General features: G+C 57.0%; 7 protein-coding genes and 1 non-coding gene across 8 annotated transcripts; 4 read left to right on the top strand and 4 right to left on the bottom strand.

The window, feature by feature from the left end:
• Positions 1 to 128: 128 nt before the first annotated feature.
• F5144DRAFT_486886 (putative amidoligase enzyme-domain-containing protein) lies at positions 129 to 1,262 on the bottom strand (the record flags this gene model as incomplete). Its single annotated transcript, XM_066785576.1, has 2 exons — positions 129 to 952; positions 1,010 to 1,262. 2 exons carry the CDS (start codon positions 1,260 to 1,262, stop codon positions 129 to 131), a joined length of 1,077 nt encoding a protein of 358 aa, XP_066645472.1.
• Positions 1,263 to 2,024: 762 nt separating this feature from the next.
• F5144DRAFT_629121 (uncharacterized protein) lies at positions 2,025 to 2,542 on the top strand (the record flags this gene model as incomplete). Its single annotated transcript, XM_066792366.1, has 2 exons — positions 2,025 to 2,311; positions 2,380 to 2,542. The coding sequence occupies exons 1-2, from the start codon at positions 2,121 to 2,123 to the stop codon at positions 2,540 to 2,542; spliced, it is 354 nt and encodes a 117-aa protein (XP_066645473.1). The 5' UTR covers positions 2,025 to 2,120.
• On the top strand, positions 2,351 to 3,258 carry F5144DRAFT_208938 (uncharacterized protein). The gene has a single exon (XM_066782998.1). It carries the CDS (start codon positions 2,583 to 2,585, stop codon positions 3,177 to 3,179), a length of 597 nt encoding a protein of 198 aa, XP_066645474.1. The 5' UTR covers positions 2,351 to 2,582; the 3' UTR covers positions 3,180 to 3,258.
• Positions 3,259 to 4,239: 981 nt separating this feature from the next.
• F5144DRAFT_569873 (VIT family-domain-containing protein) lies at positions 4,240 to 5,711 on the bottom strand. The gene is made up of 2 exons (XM_066788726.1): positions 5,026 to 5,711; positions 4,240 to 4,967 (listed from the first exon to the last, which is right to left on the bottom strand). Exons 1-2 carry the CDS (start codon positions 5,373 to 5,375, stop codon positions 4,481 to 4,483), a joined length of 837 nt encoding a protein of 278 aa, XP_066645475.1. The 5' UTR covers positions 5,376 to 5,711; the 3' UTR covers positions 4,240 to 4,480.
• Positions 5,712 to 5,881: 170 nt separating this feature from the next.
• Positions 5,882 to 5,968, bottom strand: F5144DRAFT_t76. The gene has a single exon. It is a non-coding gene; the product is annotated as a tRNA-Leu (tRNA).
• A 503-nt stretch (positions 5,969 to 6,471) lies between these two features.
• F5144DRAFT_592129 (uncharacterized protein) lies at positions 6,472 to 9,358 on the top strand (the record flags this gene model as incomplete). Its single annotated transcript, XM_066790336.1, has 11 exons — positions 6,472 to 6,492; positions 6,523 to 6,945; positions 7,021 to 7,251; positions 7,288 to 7,328; positions 7,362 to 7,875; positions 7,912 to 8,005; positions 8,042 to 8,285; positions 8,316 to 8,325; positions 8,362 to 8,517; positions 8,554 to 8,841; positions 9,335 to 9,358. The coding sequence occupies 11 exons, from the start codon at positions 6,472 to 6,474 to the stop codon at positions 9,356 to 9,358; spliced, it is 2,046 nt and encodes a 681-aa protein (XP_066645476.1).
• A 1,778-nt stretch (positions 9,359 to 11,136) lies between these two features.
• F5144DRAFT_208954 (glycosyltransferase family 31 protein) lies at positions 11,137 to 13,287 on the top strand. The gene has a single exon (XM_066782999.1). It carries the CDS (start codon positions 11,520 to 11,522, stop codon positions 13,200 to 13,202), a length of 1,683 nt encoding a protein of 560 aa, XP_066645477.1. The 5' UTR covers positions 11,137 to 11,519; the 3' UTR covers positions 13,203 to 13,287.
• Positions 13,288 to 14,597, bottom strand: F5144DRAFT_647193 (Alpha/beta hydrolase family-domain-containing protein; the record flags this gene model as incomplete). Its single annotated transcript, XM_066792907.1, has 1 exon — positions 13,288 to 14,597. The coding sequence occupies one exon, from the start codon at positions 14,595 to 14,597 to the stop codon at positions 13,596 to 13,598; it is 1,002 nt and encodes a 333-aa protein (XP_066645478.1). The 3' UTR covers positions 13,288 to 13,595.
• Between the last annotated feature and the right edge of the window lie 63 nt (positions 14,598 to 14,660).

A 14,660-nucleotide genomic window follows, 5' to 3' on the forward strand; every position in this document is an offset into this window, starting at 1 on the left:
AGGGGGTAAGGCGTGCATCTTTATTCAGGAAGTTGATATTAGGATTGGGTTATCTATCATGCAATCCTTCATGTGGTTTATCTGGGGGAGCACCGCTGCTGGGCGGTGATCATGGGGTATTATTATTATTATAGTTGCGCAAAGGTTTCCTTGTATTGCTGCAGCGGCATTCTTTTCTTTTGCGCCTCCAACTCGAGTTCCTGCTCTGTAGTTGTTTTCAAGTCATGGCGAGGCGCCGGCAACCGGTTCGTACCACGGAAGAGGTCGTCCAGCAGACCTAACAACATATCATCCGCCACACCACTGATATGCGCGCCCGCCATTACGTATCTGCGTAAATCTCCAATCTCGGGCGTGTCGGCGGGATCCAGGGTCGTGTTTGCGCGCTCAGAGGCCCACTGGGCAAAGGACACAGCCAAGATAATCCACGTCATTGTTTCGCGGGCGTTCTTGGACGCTGGAGGTTGTCGAAACTCGATGGTTCTTGTTCTCTCGGTAAGGGTGGTAAAGTTCCACCGGAAATGCGGGTGCACAAAGTCCTCCTCGCGCATCGTGTTTTGGGCGTGTATTGAGTCCTTGGAACAGGTGCACATGCGGTCTCCCAAATCGAGCTTGTCGTCTGCTTGGGATATGTCGTCGAAGACCAGTGGTATGGAAAGTTCGTTGTATTCTGGGTTCCAGCGATTGCTCATGCAGTAAGGGTTGATACGCCGGTGGCCCGGCATCAGGGCATCGATACATCGTTCGAAGAAAATAGCGGCTTTTGCAACCCCCTTAGCTTCATTCAAGCTCCAGGGTCCATTTGATGGGGATAAGTGAACATGCGTACTACACTCATTGGTAGAGTGCACCTCAAACTCGCGCTCAAGTACCCTCCATGTCTGCTGCACTTGGCTGATCCATATGTGCTTTTGCTGGATGTGGAAAATTGGTGACACCAGTTCAACACCAACTAGGGCAGACTCAGCATACGTAGTTCCAAATATTGAAACGAGCTTATGTCACTTACACTTGTTTTCTGTCGCGTTTGACGGAAGGGTAGAGTCCTGAATGATAGTCCATTCTTGGTAGGTTTCAGTGGCGCCCGTCTTCTGAAGAAGGTTGCCGATGTGGCTCGGAACCTGTGCTTCCTTGAGGCGCTGGCAGATCTCGGAAGCTAGACTGGTGAATGTTGTATGCTTTTGGTATCTGCTCCTCAGCACAAGCTCAATTTCCACGCCAAACCGTAGCCCGGTATGTTCTGATGTTCTACCGGAGGACATCAGCGGGACCTTTGTAACAAGAAACAACGAAGGTAAATGGAAAGAAGCTCAACTAACGACAACAAACCCAAAGTAGAGAGAGGTTGGCGTTCTTTTGACAAGAGTTACACTTATATTCCATCAATTTGTATGCAACACACTGGCCTGGCGGTCAGGTCCGTGGTGGCCGGGGCCCGGGCCATGCCGAACCGGACATCACACACCTAGATGGATGAGGAGAGGATGATCACGGCGTCGATTCTGCACCTCCGAGTACTCGTATGCACAACATGCCTCCATCTTATTTGCCATGGGATCATGGTATCAGCTTATGAAATGGTGTATCATCCCCGGCAGTTTACAAGGACTGATATTGGGTAGATGGGATGGCCGTTGGCGGCCGAACCTTTTGACCACCGGTTACATGTCAGACGGCCGCCATCATGGGCCTGCTTCTTTTTTTTAGCTAATTTATCACACACACGTCGTTGCCATACGAAGAAAACAGCGTCGAACTCGTTGCCATCAGGGTAAAATTCGTTCCTTGCATGACTTGACGCCAATTTCATAAATAAGTGAAGTCAGGACTGTCTCCTTGGCATATTATATCGTTGTCACCAGAAACGGATTCCTTGAATAGCTATCTAGATTTAACACACCCAAGAAAATGCCCCCATACCTAGAGAGGCCTTGTACGATTTGCTTGGGATGGAGAAACATGGGCTGGTCAAATGCAGACATCATCAACCGAAACCACCATTGGGAGTTACAACCCCGCTTGAACCGTCCGTCCACAACCCAGACACACTACCTCTCCTACGCGGTGTCACCCAACTGCGCATCCTCTCCTCCCCAAACACGTCCGATCCAGAACTGAACATGATCCACATGCGACCCGTATCCCCCGGACTGCCCCTCGAAGTCGCCACCCGTCTCCCCGACCTCCGCACGCTCGACTGCCCTTACCTATGGGAGCACCTCCCCGCCCCCTTCACGTCCCGCGCCCTTCGCCAAACCGCCCGCGTCTGGGAAGGCCTTGGCGCGATGCCCGCATGGAGTTCTGTCGGACCGTACGTCGCGTCCGGCTGCAGCTCCCCATCTCGTTTAAAAAGGCGCGGCTCTGGTTCTGGAAGCCCAGTCCCTGCGGCGAGGACGCTGACCAAGCGGCGCCGATGCCTGACCTTGTGTGTGCAATGCAGTGGCACGAGTTTGGAGGTGGTGACCCCCTGTCGCTGGGGCTGCGCGACCTGGCGACTTGCCTGGAGGAATTGGACGTCCGCGCGCTGATCACGCACGCCTGATATTTTCCCGAGTGTGGGCCGTCCTCTGGTGTGGCCTCACATGCGGCGTCTCAAGATCGAGTTCCACCCGTGTGCGCCTGACGGCAGGTGGTACTTTTCTGGCCCGCGAGGCGAGGATCCTCACCCTGAGGGGTATTTCATAACGAAGGAGCACTACCCGCCCGGTCTGGAAAGCGACCAGGAAGATGAGCACGGCGACGAAGACGACGTGTGCCTGGAACGGCAGCCAGACATGTTCCGGATACGCCCCATCGCGGAGCGCATCAACCCTTTGTTGTTGGGGTTTGCGTCATCTCTCAAGCGACGGATCCTCCCCATGCGAGACGCTGAGTTCATGCTGTTTACTTGGCTCACATGGCGGCCCTCTGAGGAGCGGGCCCGGGAGTATCTCGGGAGTGATGACGCGCCGCCGTCGGCTAAGAATGGACCCGTTATGTTTCGGTGGGGAGTGAAATACGAGGCGTCTAACATACGGGGGCAAGGAAGAGTGACGTGGCAAGTCAGCGAAGGTTGGAGGCCGGCGGAGGAGGTCATGAGCGCGTTCGAGTACCTCATGGGCGGGGATGGGGGGAACATGGAATGGAAAGCGCTGAAGTTTGTGAGGGAACGGGAGCAGGACCCGTCGGATTTTATGTGATAGGGTTTCCAATCCAAATCCACCCGGCAAACAATCTGGCCGGGCTCACTCAGCTTCAGCTCCCTTGCAGATACTGACGAATCCGAAATAAAACATGTTTTTAATATGTTGTTGCTCACATTGGTCAAACTACCAAGAAATCTGCCCATCATGGTTGGTGCAGAACGCGTAGGCTTTGCCATCGTCTTTGTTCCCGAGGGGCTCGTAGCCGTTGCCGCGGTCTTGGTCGTGGATCAGCCCCGTCCAGCGTCACCAGTACAGTACGCGCTCTCCAGCCGGTCGGTCTTGGTGGTGTTGGGATGTTGGATCGATCGTTGATTGGAGTTGATGTGGTTGTGGCGACGTGTGGGCTTTCTTGATCTAGGTACCAACGAGTCGCGGATGCCTTTCTTAAATGTGCAGGCCGGGACTGTGATTCTACAAGGAAAGGCTGAGGTCCAGGTTGTGGGCGATTGCGAGCAACGGGTAGTTGTTGGCGAAATGGGAGTCGGTGACTGAAGATCGTACGGCGACGAAGATGAGTTTGGTGCCCCCTCGCTGCGCCGGTACCGTTCGAGGCCGGTTCAAAACGGGATAAAGGGAAAAGAGCAAGGAAAGAATGTCAAAAAGCTCACCGCCTAACCTCCGCCTTTAATTGACGGAAGGTAGAGGGCTACGAAAACTCCTCGAGGGAGTTTTACTTCGGTGGGATTCGAACCCGCACCCTCCTAGAAGGGTGTACCATTGCGCTTTACAGATTTACGAGTCTACGCTCCCCCCGCTTCGCCAAACCAGCTGTGCGTCTCTTTGCGGGGGGAAGTTGCTGTGGGGAGCACAGGGTGTGTATATTAAGGGCCAATGGGCACTGTGGAGGGAGAGGGGCATGTGAGAGTTGGGATGGAAGACGGTGATGGGGGGTGGCGGATGGGGAGTGGTGTAAGTTGGCACTCGAAGTTCAACGGCGCCGGAAAGATCATGAAGGCGGTGCGGGCCATCCCTGAATCGCAGTTGTATCACACCGACTCGCAGCCGAAGTGGAACCGGGGGCACGGGGGCAAAGGCTGGTTGACAGTATTGACGGGTTGACGAAGATGAGCGTGTTTCGGCGCGGGAGTGGGAATGGCTTCTTCCCACGTCAAGTCAAGGAGGCTCGCCAGAGGACTGAACGTGTTTTTGGGGATCATGAAAAGGTCACGCCATATCAAGAAGGCGACTTCAGGTTAATCGTAATAAACCCCCGGTCCTCTCCCTGCGGGCATCATGGCTGCCTTCCCTCGCCAGAGACCACACCTCTAGATACTGAGGTACCCATCAACCCGCCATCACGAACTACCAGCGTTATCCAACGCCCGCACAATGCCATAGCTCGTCCCAGCGGCCAACACGCCCACCACCAACGTCTGCATGGCACCCCAAACGCCAGCCTTGCGCGTCCGAATGGCAACCCAGTTCTTCAAAAACCCAAACACCAACAAAATAACCACCGTAATCGCGCACGACACCAACAGCGCATAATCGGTCCGCTCCAGAAAGAAATACGGCAGCATGGGGATCAGGCCGCCCACGAAATAGCTCAGCCCCATGGTCGCGGCCGACACCCACGCGCGGCCGGCATCGGGCTCCGGCAGGCGCAGCTCAAACTCCATCATGAAGCGCACCCACTGCTCCTTGGACACCGTCAGCTCCCGCACGAGCGGCTCGCTGGCGGCCCGGCTGATGCCGTACCCGGCGAGGATGTCGTGGATCTCGGCGCGCTCCATCGCCGGCATCGTGTCGACTTCGGCGGATTCGCGCGCGTACTCGGCTTCCCTGTCATGGGGAGGGGTATTAGTAAGGACGCAATGGATGATGGCGAGGGGCCACGCACCAATGCTGCCGCTCCGTATCGGCGGCCAGATACGCGCCCAAACCCATGCTGATCATGCCACTGCACAACTCAGCCAGCCCTCCCATGATGACAATCTTGGAGTTGCCGAGCGACGACAGGCCCGCCGTCAGGGCAAACGGCACGGTCAGGCCATCGGAGAAGCCGATGATGACATCGCGCAGAATAGCGTCGTACTGGCCCGTGTGGGTTTCGATGTGAGGGCGCTCCGGCTGCGGCGTGCCGGAGGAGATGCGGTTGGCGATCTTGGGGCGGAGACGCGTCGGCGAGGAGGGCGGCGGCGAGGCGAGGTCGCGAGAGAGGAGAGGGGTTTCGGAGGAGGATTGAGACATGATGGCGGGGGATTGGAACTGAGGATGGGAAAGTGTGGGATAATGGGAGTGTGGAATCGCCGCGATGCGATGGCGATGTATTTGATTGAGATGTTATTAATCCATCGATCTCACATCCCAGCTGTGCAGCGTGATGCCAGGTTGAGGCTGTTGAGTTCTGCAAACGAAGCAGCCCTCAGTTTTCAGCCGACAAAAATGCGGGCCAGTATTGGGGGCCTCCAATTTTAGTTCACAAAAAAGGAATTTATTTGTGAATTCTGTGCTGTAAAGCAACGCTTATTCATCGACGACAACCATGTTGATGCTGTGTTTGATGTGCTTTGGGATGGTGTGATGTTCACACAGTGGAGCAAGCTCTCCAAGAATGTGTGGGGATGGCAAAGAGGTGAATAGCTAGGGTTAGGGTGCCTCTTTTTTTGGTGTGGCTCGCCTAAGGATTTGCTGTTGAGTCGGGTTTTCAGCTCCAATCTCAACCGATCACGACGCAAAACTCAAAAAATGTATTTTGACAAGGACGAGATTCGAACTCGCGCGGTTTCCCACTGGTGGTAAATAACCTAAAACCAGCGCCTTAACCACTCGGCCACCTTGCCATATCCTATAAAATGCCAAGAATGGGTCTTGAATGACACGCTCCGGGATGCCATTGACTGCCGGATCTAGAGAGGCAGTGTACGACTCGTGCATTGTATTGGATAGCGATATTGATACCGTTTAGGGGTTCAGTTCGTTCCTTGCGTCTAGTTTCAGCCCCCTATCTTTGTTCAACTCCAACGTCGCGCCGGAAACGACTAGCTCGACTGCCTCCCCTGGAAACAAAGGAGCTTGAGTGCAAGTTTGGCAGCTCTGTTGAGGTTTGCTCTGGCATATTTGACCAGCTTTTTGCATTTACATGAATAAATTAGGTCGACGCCTTGAGCAGCCCAATTATTGCGAGGGAGATCCCTTTTCTTGTCACACCTGCTGCCGGCTCCCAGACAAATCGCAGCCTTTGATAGGATCTAAAGAATTTCGTTAACCAGATAACGCGGATAATATGGCTGCCATGTCGAATAGTTGAATACTGCCTTCATTTCCCTTACCGCCCGTGGCCTCAATGGAGCCATTAAACAAGGAAGTTTAACCAGCAATTAGTACCGAGGGGGAGCCGCTCTCACGAAAACCGAGGAAACCTCAATACTCTCCTCCGCCTCGACATACTGCAATACTAAAACCAGCAAGCCTCAACGCCAAAAAGGCTGCGCAGCAGAGAGAAACGAAGAAGTCGGGAGGAGAGACCAAAGCGATGGTTACTCATGAGTCCGTGGGTAGGCGGATGACCAGGTCCATGACAGCCTCACAAGCAGCGAGTTCCCAGCCACAAGAGGATCCTTCCGCCGGGGATATCCAACCTGGTAGCTCTCACCCTACTGAAGACCCCAAGCCCGCCACTAAAGCTAGAAAAAAGCCAACAGCCGTCCCAAAGGCCAAGGGGTCTCAGACAGCAGCGACGATGACCAAGACCGGGATGAAGACGAAACGGCAGCTCCCTGTAGAAGAGCAGGCGTCGCCAGCATCGGGCCTGCAAGAAGTAGCCGGTTCTCCGTCACAACCGAACAACCCGCCCACAGGTGGCGGGATCGGACCCGTCCGACCCTCGGCCAAGAAACCGGCGTCCCGGCGCCAACGCCCTAAAGCTATCGACTTCTACGAAAGCCCAGAGGGAACAAAAACGCCAGAATCTACCGCAGGTCCACTGCCACCAAAGACCCCCCCCGAGAACATCGTGAAGCCCGAACCAGCTGCCCCGGCACCGGAAACACCTGCAATCCCATGGGATATATATGGCATTGCTGGCTCAGCTGGGGATGCACAAGCCCAGTCTAGGCCAGTGGAGGTCACGCGGAAGAAGGAAGCCCCAAGCATCAACAAGACGGCGACCAAGGCTATGCAAAAGCCCTCTGCCCAAAATGTGTCCGTCGATTTGGTCAAGGAGGCGGCTGCGAGCCTTTCCTTGCCGGCGCCTGATACGGCTGTGACAAGCGAAGAAGAGCTCAGCGAAAACCAAGAAGCCGACCCTCACGACAAGTCAATGGACGCGGATTACATTGATACCGGCCCTGGGCCCTATCCCAAACACACGAAGCTCCGAAAGGCCGCGAAAAAGCGCCCCAAAAAGCAGCAGCCTGCCCCGAAAGAGCCCGAACCCAATGTTGTCGTTGACCGAGCCGTTGCCGACACGCCGTACCCGTTCCCGCCATCACCGCCCAAACAGCCAGCCGGGACTTCACGGCTGATTCCACCACCACCGCCACCACCGCCGCTTTCTCCTCCTGTTCCCCTCCCTCCTGTCATAGACAACGCACCCGAACCCGACCCCGCCATCTGGAACGTGGGAACAAACGCGCCGCCACTCCACGCCACACCGCGCGGCCCTGCGCGCCCAGGGAGCGTCTACTGCGAAACATGCTTTCGTGATGATGTGGCTCGGTGGATCCGAATCCGCGACGGTGTCGTGCGCGTTCTGCACTTGCTCGGTGGTGACACGGCGCTGGAGGAATTGCGGATACTTGCTCTGGAGGTTGAGGAGGCGGAGCTCTCTTCAACAGAAGAATACCAAGCGAGTCGCGTAACTGGCAAGGGTTTGAGAAGTCCGCCGCCGCCGGCGTATGCCTCGTCCAGCTCAGCGCCCGAGGATGAAGCAGAAGGGCCCGCTGAGGGAGCGGTGGCAGCTAAAAAGATTACTGTCATGTCGGACTATGGGTACAGCTGGGAAGCGCCGCATTTCAACGAGTACCCGTCAGATACCGTCGGCATTGTGCTGCTTCGGATCCTGGCGGAGCGGCCTACGTCTGGTCTAAACAGATCTCAAAAAGACCAGGTAAACGGACTACTCGACAGTTTGCGGCGGGATGTCGACATCTCACCCAGGTTCTTTCAAGCCATGACGACTGTGGGTAGAAGCCTGGTTGTTCGTTGGCGGATGAAGACATTACCCAAAGACGAGCCCGGGCAACAAAACATCCCAGGCAAAGCAGGTCACTGGTGGTGGGATTTCGACAACACGCTGCAGGCCGCCCACGAGGAGATATCCGCGGACACGCACTTACCATCGTTATTCGTGAGCACCCTGGCCACCAAGGCCCATCATGCATCGCTTGGGGTGTTTATCGCCAAGGAGGCCACCACGGCCCAAAAGCTCGCGGAGACCCGTAATGAAAACAACACGCCTCACCCGGCCCTAAGCCTCGCCGAGGTCGAGAAAGCCCTGCTCATGACCACCCTAAGCAACGCCTTCCTCAAATCCATCGGCGACAAGCTCGCTCTCGCAAAGCACCAACTCACGCACCCCGCCTCACCACCCACCCCAACCAGCCCCAAGCAAAAGCGCGCCCTCTCCCCCGATCCCAACCCCGACTCCTCTTCTCCGCCCCCAAAACGCCGCAAACCCAACACCACCACCACCACCACCACCCCTCCCATCCACGTCACCACTACCCCTCCAGCCCCCATCCACGTCACCCCCCCCGCCCCCAATGAACCCCTCCCCCTCCCCTGCACCTACTGCTCCGAATCCACCGCCTCGCACCACCAGCGCGCGCGCCACTCGCGGCCCTGGGCCGTCAACCACGACGACGCGGACCCGCTGCACCGCGACACCCACAGGACTGCCCCGCCGTGGGCCAAGCCGCTGGCTTGGGCGTTTCCGCATCTGTCGGCGGCGGTGAAGGAGGAGGTGCGGACGGCGGGGGAGTGGTGGGGGTTGGTGGAGGGGGAGTGGTGGGGGTTGGTGGAGGGGGAGAGGGGGGGGAAGGTGGTGGTAGTGAGGGGGGGGGGGATTGGGGATGGGGATGGGGATGGGGATGGGGAGGGGGAGGGTGAGAGGGGGCAGGAACGGGATGTGGTGTTGAGGTTTATGGTGGATGTGGCGGGGGGGAGGACGCGGGTGGTGTTGGAGCGGATTAGGGGGGTTTTTGAAGTGTTGCTGGGTCGGGGTGGCGTGAGTGCTGGGGGGAGCGGGAGTGGCAGCAGGGTGCGGTTTGCTCCGGCGCCGGTGGTGGTGCGCGAGACGACTGGGGCGGTGTTGCAGGCCGCGGGATCGGTGGGGATGTGGGAGGATTGGAGGGGTGGGAGGTTGGAAGGGTCGAGGTTGGTGTGAATTTGGGGTGAATTTGGGGTCCAAAAAACATCGAAACTCAAGGGATGGCCGAGTGGTCGAAGGCGCTGTGTTGTGGTACCGATAAGATAAGTGGCCGATAAGATAAGCAGTGAGGGCTTGGCACCAAAGCGGCAAGTGAGAGCAGCACAACCAAATCCCAATCGGGCACCCCTTTGTGTTTTACGACTTACGAGTCGTTGTCTCACTTTCCGTCTCACTGCGGTTTGGCGAGACTTGTCTCACCATTGGTCTGTGGCGCCGTAACAGTTTCAGAGGGCGCACTTGCTTGTATTTCTGAGATTTTTCGTATTGGTTTAGCGTGCAAAGGCGAATCGCAAGTCAAGGCTTCTTTGCATCCTTTTCGCGGGGTGTCAGATCGTGAGACCAATGCCAAGCGACGGCAGCGGGAGCTTAGGTGCTTAGTGCTCGGCACTTGGCACACGTCGATCCAGACCGCCGCCTTCTTCATCGGTCAAGCAGCTTCAAGGAGAAAGTCCATGTACTGGTGCAACATCGCGGTATTGGATCGGGTGCTACCTTGTTCGCTTGGGAAAATATACACAGACGTTGGAGGGCTATAGATTGCTGCATCCTTGACCTCTACCCTTCTCCCGTCTTCGACTTGCATCTCGCTCCAAGCGACTGGAGGAAAAAACTGACCCTAGTCGCCAGCATCGCAGATCCCAACGGCACTTTTGATCGACAGCTTCGAGATCGACACCTCTTTTACCGAACCATGGACCACCACTGCACTGCCTGACTGCCATTCTGTTTCTCACAAGGGACCCCACACATCTGAAACGGCTCTCGAAGGGGCTCCAGGAATCCCCGCTGATGACCTCATTGTCAAACCCGAGAAATACCACATCCCAAGTAAAAGCTTACGAGGCTTTGGGGGCGGAGTCAACTTGCGAAATGCACGGTGCTTTTTTCTTGCTGCAAGAAAGAAATAAGTCGCAAAAAATACCAGTTAATTATTGATTTCCCGAGCGGTCTGCAGAAAATGACCGGATTGAAGGGGGGCCCTTCCTGCCAATCCTCGCAACCAATCCCCGCCAGGAATCAAGGACGCAGTTGAAGATCTGCTGATCTCAAACCCGGTTGTGGCATGGTCGTACCGCGGACCCTGAACGGGTGGACATACCGAACGTCGTGAGCTCGGGCGGGTTGTTTGACTGTTGCATGCTCCGCGCAGCCAAGTAAGCGCCCATTCTCTATTGGCACGTACTCGGTGATCATCAAGGACGCTTTCAACCTGTCACGTTCCAAAGGACTGATCCTCAACCGTCCTTCTATTCTTTTTGATGAGAGAAGTTGTCCTCCTTCCGAGCCCCTAATCTGGTTGGGGGCGGCTGATCCCCATGTTCAACTTGACCTTGTGTTCCCCTCGGCTACGCCGTGTTGGACGGTACTTGATGACCCGATGGGGGTTTTTATGACAAGTCAAGTCACTGTTAACATTGCATTGGTCGACACCGTGCGGACGCGTCATATTGTCTCGCCAGGGTGGGTGAACATAAGTGCCCTCGTTTCCTCATGCGCGACCACGTTTCCACGCTTCCCCTGACAATCATCCATCATCCTTGTTGTGTATGCTCGCCCCTCGCTGTTCCTGAATAAGTTTTCAAGACCGTCACACCCGTTCTGTTGTACCGTGTCTCACCGCCGTCCTTTGTTCCGTTCGTTTTGTTTCATCTTCCCGATATCCTATCTTCTTATCCTTTTATTTTTTGGACCGTTTCTGCAAGTTAAGACTTTTAGGAGTTCCCCTCCTCAGTTCAAAAATCTTGCCATCACTTTGGAGCAAGACCCTTTCCCGAAACCTGAACGCGGTTGCCGTTGTCGGGTGCTTGGGTCGCGCCTTCCCCACGACTTGAAAGTGCCACGCCATTGCACAGATCTTCTGGTGGCAGGTGCAGGCTGGCCAACTCGGCCCCCAACTTTGCCCTCCAGCAGCTTCTCTCGCCCTCTAACCGAGATCACACGCCATCGGCAATAACTTCACGATGGGCGCCACAATACCCCGGCACCGCCTCTTCAGTATGCGGAACACCTTGGTAAGGGCACTCATACTCGCCGTCGCCATGTTCGCCATCGGTGGGATATTCCTTCCACCCGATGTCGACGTCAGAGCAGCCATTCTCAAAACAGCTGCCTCTGCGCGGGAAGCGATGACGCTGCAAACTCCCATGGGCCGCCCCGAATCTGCTGGCTGGGGGCCAGATGGAGAGCCAGGCGAGCAAGATGTGGCCGTCGCGGGGGATGAAGTCCAGCCAACAATATCCAACTCATCCCATGTCATGACCTGCGGGTACGACATGGAACGTCTCAAGAGGTGGCAGGAACTCTACGGCCTTGAGGAAATATTTGAGTACACGAAACGCTACGTGCAGGCCCGCCGAGAGGACATCCCGAGAAAATCAGTCACGCGCCTTGACCAGGACTTCCTCGCCGACGCCGTCAAGGTGGTGGATGTGAACAAGCAGTACCAGGCGGAATCCTGCCCGGAACCTCTCATCGCCCCAGTCACCATGTCCCCCTTCCCGAGCACGGCCAACGCCTCCGACTTCATGTTTGGCGTATCAACTACCTACAAGCGATTCATTGACCCGCGGACGAGCTCGATTAACGAGTGGACCTACTGGCTCACGGACGGCAAGGGCAAGTCTAACGGTGGGAAGCTCGTGTTGCTTCTACTAGACGCCTCGGATGATCAGCTGGAGGATGCTCACAGCAAGCTCGCCAATGTCGGCATCGACGTGGACGTCTACCGCTCGGACCCGAGCCTCATCATGGCGGTCCGCTACCTGGATCTCGCGCCCAAACTGTACAACCACCCCGAGCGCGTCAACAAGAAGTGGCTCGTTATTTGTGACGACGACACTTTCTTCCCATCGTTCAATGGTCTCGCCGACCGGTTCGCCCAATACGATCACGAAAAGCCCATGTACATTGGTACCTTCTCGGAAGACGTCAACAACATTCAACGGCATGGGTCGCAGGCATTTGGCGGCGCCGGCGTGTTCCTCAGTGTGCCCATGGCCGCCATCATTGCCGACAGGTTCGAGAGCTGCAGCAGCGACCACAAGATCCGCCAGTCCGACTCGGGTTGGGGCCCGCAGGGCGATATCATGCTGCGGCTGTGTATCTACGACAACTCCGAGGTCAGGCTCACGCTCCTCAACGACCTGTGGCAGCTCGACTTCCTCGGCGACCCGTCGGGCTTCTACGAATCCGGCGTCAAGCCACTGTCCCTCCACCACTACCGCGGCGGCATCTGGCACGTTGCCTACCCGTGGCACTACACCAAGGTGGCGCATGCCTGCGGTGAGGACTGCACGATGCAGCGGTTCCGGACGGCCGACGACTTTGTCATTGCCAACGGCTACAGCATCGCGTACTACCCACGCGGCATCGACTTCGACCTGAACCAGATCGAGGCGACGTTCCGCCCGGCGCCGGACGACAAAGGGTGGAACCTCGACTTCATGATGGGCCCGCAGCGGCCGCCGCTCCGTAAGTCGGGGCGCAAGATCGCCTGGGAGCTGCTCGAGGCGAACGTCAACGAGGACGGTAGTGTCAGTCAGGTGTACGTGAGCAAGCGGAAGGATTCGCGGTGGACAAACGGGGATGGGTCGCCGATGAATAACCGGGATGGCATTATCGAGCTCGTGTGGTTGCCAGAATAGTTAGGGAGTGTTTCTTTTGTTTTCATTTCCATGTCGATGTCAAGCATCATCATTCAGTTGTCTTCAATACCATTTTTCTTAGCTTTGGGGGATTAGGGGACGGTGGCGTAGGAAGGCGAAAAGGCATTAGAGGCGTTTACATGCGGTTCATGTTGGGCAGGTAGCCTTGATGAGTGTTTGCTGTCGAGTGCTGCCGAGGAGGCATGCCATTCTTGATTTGGAGCCACGTGTATTTATACAGGCGAAAAGGGGGGATTGGTTTATCATCTATCATCTTGCACCAGTGAGCCGGTTGTATACCCGGACGACCCACCAATCTTGTTTATGTCTGCGTTTACATCGTAGCCGAAGATCAACAACCACCACCACAAGGAAGCACACCCGCTTCTCTTACTACCTCCCTCCCATCAACAACCTCCTCCCCCACATAAACACCAGCACACACTTCCCTATCACATGCCCCAGCGCCAACGGCAGCCCAAACCGAAACCACGTCCCCGGCGCCCACAACCTCGCCCCCGGCGCCACCACCACCTTCCCATCCACATCCGCCCCCGTCAACCTCCCCCCCCTAAACACCCCCACCGCCTCCGCCACCACCCTCACCGTCTCCTCGGGCCTGCTCAAAAACAACGAATGACTCGCCCTCACCTCGCGATGCTCCGCCCCCACCCCCATCGCCCGCACCATCCCCACCTGCATCCTTTGCACCACCACCGGCAACCCCTGATCCTCCACCGTGCCCACATACCACACCCCGCCCCGTCCCCTAGCCGGCAGGTCCCGCCACCCGGCGTAGGCGTACTCGGCGCCCTCGAAGAGCGAGCGCAGGCTCTGCGGGCGCAGCTGCGAGGTCCAGTAGCTGGCTTCGGGGGGGGGGAGGTCGTGGTAGAAGAATTGGGTCGGGGGGTAGGTCAGTTCGGCGAAGCCGGTGGTGCGGTTGACGCGGAAGAAGGGGGGGGGGATGTTGAAGAGGGGCGCCATGAAGGTGAGGCCTGTGAAGGAGAAGCCCGAGGCGAGGAGGATGAGGCCGGTTACGTGGCCGTGGGTGGGGTTTGATTTGGTGGTGGGGGAGGAGGTGGTGGTGGCGGTGCTGAGGGGGGTGTTGGGTTGGGGGAGGGTGAGGCCTTTGATGGCGCTGTTGCCGACGAGGCCGCCGTAGGAGTGGGCGAGCACGACGACGTCGCGGCCGGCGGTGGTTTCATGGGTGATGGCGTTGCGGGCGGCGTCGTAGTCGTCTTTGAAGGTGATGTTGGGGTCGCCGGTGGTGGAGGGGAGGGTGATGGCCACGCATTTGAGGTGGTGCTGCTCCTCGAGGAGCTTGATGATCTTGTCGTAGCAGTTCGGCTGGTGCCAGGCACCGGGGATGAAGACCAGTGTGGGTGCGTCGTACATTGTGAAGATGACTGACGGTGTCAGATGGATTTCCCAGTGCAGTGCGGCAATGTTTACGGGGTG

This window comes from Chaetomium tenue (genome assembly GCF_020726465.1).
Source record: "Chaetomium tenue strain MPI-SDFR-AT-0079 chromosome Unknown F5144scaffold_3, whole genome shotgun sequence".
Lineage (NCBI taxonomy): Eukaryota > Fungi > Ascomycota > Sordariomycetes > Sordariales > Chaetomiaceae > Chaetomium > Chaetomium tenue.

Coding starts and splice junctions, on each gene's coding strand:
- F5144DRAFT_208938 (XM_066782998.1), top strand. CDS start 2,583: ATGCGGCGTCTCAAGATCGAGTTCCACCCGTGTGCGCCTGACGGCAGG.
- F5144DRAFT_208954 (XM_066782999.1), top strand. CDS start 11,520: ATGGGCGCCACAATACCCCGGCACCGCCTCTTCAGTATGCGGAACACC.
- F5144DRAFT_569873 (XM_066788726.1), bottom strand. CDS start 5,375: ATGTCTCAATCCTCCTCCGAAACCCCTCTCCTCTCTCGCGACCTCGCC. Junction 4,968..5,025: donor GATACGGAGCGGCAGCATTG/GTGCGTGGCCCC, acceptor TCCCCATGACAG/GGAAGCCGAGTACGCGCGCG.